Source organism: Pteropus vampyrus, unplaced genomic scaffold, assembly GCF_000151845.1.
Source record: "Pteropus vampyrus isolate Shadow unplaced genomic scaffold, Pvam_2.0 Scaffold41, whole genome shotgun sequence".
NCBI lineage: Eukaryota > Metazoa > Chordata > Mammalia > Chiroptera > Pteropodidae > Pteropus > Pteropus vampyrus.
This window is the reverse complement of record NW_011888822.1, coordinates 9,051,707-9,056,974: the sequence shown is the minus strand read 5'-3', so window position 1 is coordinate 9,056,974 and position 5,268 is coordinate 9,051,707. Positions and strand designations below refer to the sequence as shown.

General features: G+C 37.4%; 1 protein-coding gene across 1 annotated transcript in view; it reads left to right on the top strand.

The window, feature by feature from the left end:
* The first annotated feature begins 333 nt into the window (after positions 1-333).
* LMOD3 (leiomodin 3) overlaps positions 334-5,268 on the top strand; it is an 8,984-nt gene continuing 4,049 nt past the window's right edge. Inside the window, exons 1-2 of the mRNA XM_023529675.1 lie at positions 334-743; positions 2,891-4,312. Of these exons, the coding sequence (XP_023385443.1) occupies positions 450-743; positions 2,891-4,312 (1,716 nt within the window). The 5' untranslated portion in view covers positions 334-449. The remainder of the gene's footprint in view (positions 744-2,890; positions 4,313-5,268) is intronic.

Genomic DNA, 5,268 nt, shown 5'->3' with positions numbered 1-5,268 from the left:
TGGGGTATGTGTGTATGGGCTGCATGAACTTGTGTATGGGCTGTATGAAATTGTGTATGACAATGTGAATGCATATGGGATTAGAATCCTTTTTTTTCTTTTTCCCCACAGTGATTCTGTAGACCTGTTACTCACTGGCAAACCTAAGCAGCTGTACTAAAATGTCAGATGGATTTGCACAGCTGACTCAAGTTGCCAAAAAGAGAGCAGCATAGTAGTTCCATAAACTGACTGTATCCAGCCAAGCCCTGCTTAATATAGACACGGCATGGTTTTCGCTGCAATCACTCCTTGCTGCTCAGCAAGCACCACTGGGGTCGCTGGGGAAAAAGCTCTCAAAGTGGTGTTGACCTGGGACACTTGTTAATTGGAGGAACTTCTTGAAAGTTATTTAAAATCATCTTTGATTATTTCTCCTTTTCTAGTAAGAAAAAATACAGAAAAAAATCATGTCAGAGCACAGCAGGAATTCAGATCAAGAAGAACTCTTTGGTGAAGAGATTGATGAAGATAAAATCTTGGCCAACTTGTCCCCCGAAGAGCTGGCAGAACTGCAATCGGAAATGGAAGTCATGGCCCCTGACCCCAAGCTTCCCGTGGGAATGATTCAGAAAGATCAAACCGACAAGCCACCAACAGGACACTTCGACCATAAATCTCTTGTTGATTATATGTATTGGCAAAAGGCATCCAGACGCATGCTGGAAGACGAACGCGTTCCTGTCACCTTTGTGCCATCCGAGGTAATCAGGGATTTGTGTACAACAGAGAAATGGCTGTCTGGAATGGCAGTTGTCCATGTCGAAATGGTCATTTCTCAAGATTTCATGTCCTTAAAGATTAAATTGTAATATTTAATCCTACTCCAGATTGGAACTTTCTGAAATACATGGTATGGCTGTGAAGGAAAAGTTGGTAATTTCTTGTAAATGCCTCCTTTTAAAAAGCTGCTGTTGGGTTTGCTGTGTAGAAAAGCCTGTATTCTATAGACATAGTATTTAATGAATTAACTCATAACCCAGAAACAATTGTTCTTAACTCTTTTTTTGTTTTTTTTGGCTCACGGGCCCCATTAAGAAGCCGATGAAAGCTCTTTACCCTTCTGGCACATACATACACAATATTTCACATACAGTTTTAAGGGTGTCACAGTTCCCATGAAGTCCATCTGCACACCCTAAAAGTAAACCATGTCAAAGAACACAAAATATCCAACATTCGCAGTGCATTAGATATCAGTTATAAATTTATAAATTAATAGCTGTTAAACTGTTTTAAAGATAGTTCTTAAATGTTTTTGTATGAAAGGTAGAATTGCGATTAAATCTATAAACTTCTTGCATATTAGCATACTTTTTTCTAATGTTCTACTTAAAAATAACTTAGAAAAAAAAAGAGAGATTACCCCCAGGTAAAGTCTCTTTTAGTTATCCCTCCTGATATAGATAGATCTTGTCACATTACTATCAGACTGGCTGTAATTAGAAAAGTTATAAATTGGTCTCACAGTCAGGAGAGTTTAAACTTGTACTGAACTCAAGAAAATAAATTAACAACTTTATCAGGTTAAAGTTAAAGGTAAAATTTTCAGACATTTTACAATTAGAGGAAAAGCAAATTCTATATGAACAATTTCAGGAAAAGAAAATTGATTGGGTACTTTTTCTACTTTTCCTACCCTTGGTATAATTTAAACAGCTTGATGGCTGGCTCCCCCTGCTGGGGAATATGAGAAATGCAGCAGTGAAGGTTTTAGGAAGTTAAGGTGTTGTCAACTGTCAATTCCAACCTATAGTGTTATGAGCAATAAGATCAAGTTCTTATTCAAATAAACCTGTGTCTCAAACAGCTACACCAGCTTTACAAGTGATACCTCTGAGGTGTCATACTGTATAGGAAAGTGAATAAATTGAAGGGCAGCGATCTAATAAACACTGTTGATAAAAGGCTGACACTTTCCTTCCCAGACTAATCGATTGTTTCTAAATCTCTGCATAATCTTGTTCCCTTTTGTAGTTTGCTCTGCCTCCTAGATACCTTCCTTCAAAAGAAACTGGACTAGTGAACCTGTCCTTGCAGTAGCCAGGGCAGTTTTCACAGAGCTGAGGAGACAAAATCAAAGTCAAGGTTTTTGGTTTATTCCAACATATCAAACTGCTCTCATTTCCTCTACAATATATTATGTTTTTAGGGAGACACATTACACAGATTAGCAAGCATATGAGGAATGTAAATTTTGGTTATGGCTATATGGAAATTGAGTAACCTAGGGCCATTAAATGTAAAGATGCCTATTCAGCTATATAGAAAACAAAGACTTCAATGTATTGGTAGAAAACTCCACAGGTTTTCAAAACATAATCATTAACTGCTTCTGGAACTCTGCAGCATTTCTAAAAATAGTACAAGTTCCAAACACTAACAGAGGTTTCATTTTAATATACTGGTAGAGGTAAACACAGCCCAAAAATGTATGTTTGTGTGTTTGTGTGTGTCTATAAAAAATTATCTTTATTTTGGTTATATTTGTCGACAAAACTAATATGTGTTTTAAACTTTGTTTAAGAAAAACTCAAACACTCTAGAATTATATACTGTAACAAGTGAAAATCCTCCAAGTGCTCCCCCTTCTCAGTTATCTTAATGGTTACCTCTATTACTAAGAGATAACTACTACTTTGGTAAACAATAAAATAGACTTTTTTCTTATAAACTTTCATATATGGCATATGTGTATATATATGTACAAACATATACATTTACACAAGTAGAATACTATACATAGTTAATTTGCTTTTTTTCTTGATAATAAATCTTCAGTAGATATTGTTCTACTGCTTCACATTTCTTCACTGCCATGTATTCTAAACCTTACAAACCTCTCTTTTAGGAAAACACTCAAGAGCAGCTTGAAGAAAGAGACAAAAGTGATAAAAAGTTATCCCAGTATTTAAAAGAAAAGCTCAATAATGAAATTACTTCAAATAAAAGAGAATCAAAGGGCAGCAACATTGTCCAAGAATCAGATAATGAGGATAATAATGAAGATGATGACGATGAAGAAGATGATGACGATGATGAAGATGATGACGATGATGAAGATGAAGAAGATGATGATGAAGATGATGAAGGAGAAAATGAGAGTGAAGGGAGTGATGAAAAAACTAAAAGAGAAGACAAAGGCGAAGTAAAGGAGCAAGTCAGAAATAGCAAGAACAACTGCCAGCGGGTAACTAGTGAAGCATTTGAAGAACAGAAAGACAGACAAGAGGCCCAAGAAAAAAGTGAGAAAAAAGTGTCAAAATTAGATCCTAAGAAGTTAGCTCTAGATACCAGTTTTTTGAAAGTAAGTGCAAGGCCTTCAGGAAACCAAACAGACCTAGATGGGAGCTTGAGGCGAGTTAGACAAAATGACCCTGACATGAAGGAACTCAACCTAAACAACATTGAAAACATCCCCAAAGAAATGTTACTGGACTTTGTCAATGCAATGAAGAAAAACAAACACATCAGAACCTTCAGTTTGGCAAACGTGGGTGCAGATGAGAATATAGCATTCGCCTTGGCTAACATGTTGCGTGAAAATAGGAGTATCACCACACTCAACATCGAGTCCAATTTCATCACAGGAAAAGGAATTGTGGCCATCATGAGGTGTCTCCAATTTAATGAGACACTAACCGAACTTCGGTTTCATAATCAAAGGCACATGTTGGGCCACCACGCTGAAATGGAAATATCCAGGCTTTTGAAGGCAAACAACACTCTCCTGAAGATGGGCTATCATTTTGAGCTTCCAGGTCCCAGAATGGTGGTAACCAATCTGCTCACCAGGAATCAAGATAAACAAAGGCAGAAAAGACAAGAAGAACAAAAACAGCAGCAACTCAAAGAGCAGAGAAGGTTAATAGCCATGTTGGAGAATGGGTTAGGGCTGCCACCAGGGATGTGGGAGATGTTGGGAGGACCAATGCCAGATTCCAGAATGCAGGAGTTCCTCCAACCTCCTCCTCATCCTCCCAACCCCCAAGCAGTCCCCTTCAGTCGACAAAATGAAGTGATGAAAAAGCCATCACAGCCTCCTAAGTACAGGACGGACCCTGACTCTTTCCGGGTGGTGAAAGTGAAGAGGATCCAGCGTAAAACTCGGATACCGGAAGACAGAGAACCACCTGAAAAAACCAACCTCAAAGATGTGATCAAAACACTGAAACCAGTGCCGAGAAATAGGCCACCCCCATTGGTGGAAATCACTCCCAGAGATCAGCTCTTGAACGACATTCGACACAGCAACGTCGCCTATCTTAAACCTGTAAGTAGAAGGAGGGAGAAATGGTGAACAACCACAATAAATGTTTCCCAACTCTATTCCCTATGCATTTTAACACTAGGAGATTCTCACTAATTGTGACTAGAGGAAGAACACTGGCATTACCAGTAGATCTAAGTTACTGGTTATCACCAAGGACATAGATCTGTGCAACCTCTGTAACAATAATATCAACGTCTAACAGTTACTAAGCACTTACTATAGGCCAGATTCATTATGTAAATTAACTCATATAATCATCTTAATCCCATGAGGTAGAAAATGTTATTCTCCTCATTTTATTAAAAGGAAACCGAGACTTAGGGAAGTTAAATAACATCTAGGAGATACAGGTAGGAAGTGCTAGATTTGACAATGAAATTCAGTTCTAAGTCCAGGGTCAAGTTTTTCTTCACCCTAAAGACACAGAGCTTACAATCAGAGAGTTTGAGGAATCGCTATCGGAATAAGTAAGAATGAAGCCTAATTAGGCCAGTCATTGGCAGATAACTGAGTGCTTCTGAAATGTCTAAAACCTATTGGTTCGTTTTTAGTAGATGAAGAGCGACTACCTGCAACTGCATTTATACTCTCTTCACTTTTCAAGCAGGCAGACAGGTGGTAAACCAGGTTAGTGTCGCCACAAATTAATGGAGTTTTTAAATATTTTACTATTTCAGTAATATTTACTATGATTCACTATTACTGCTGCTGATACATAAAAATGTTCTATTCCTTGCAAGTTAAGTTACAGAAATAATTTTTTTTGTTATTGCTATGATAGCATTTATGGAGGCTGAAAGGTATGTGTCCATAGGTGGTGGCTAATTAACTGTTTTAAAATCTAGTGTGTAATTTAGCTGAAATTACATTGACAAAATAGTTAACATATTATTTCATCACAGAGTCACAATTTTTTCAAGATGTTTTATACAAATTTCCATTAAGCTTTTTTTTCT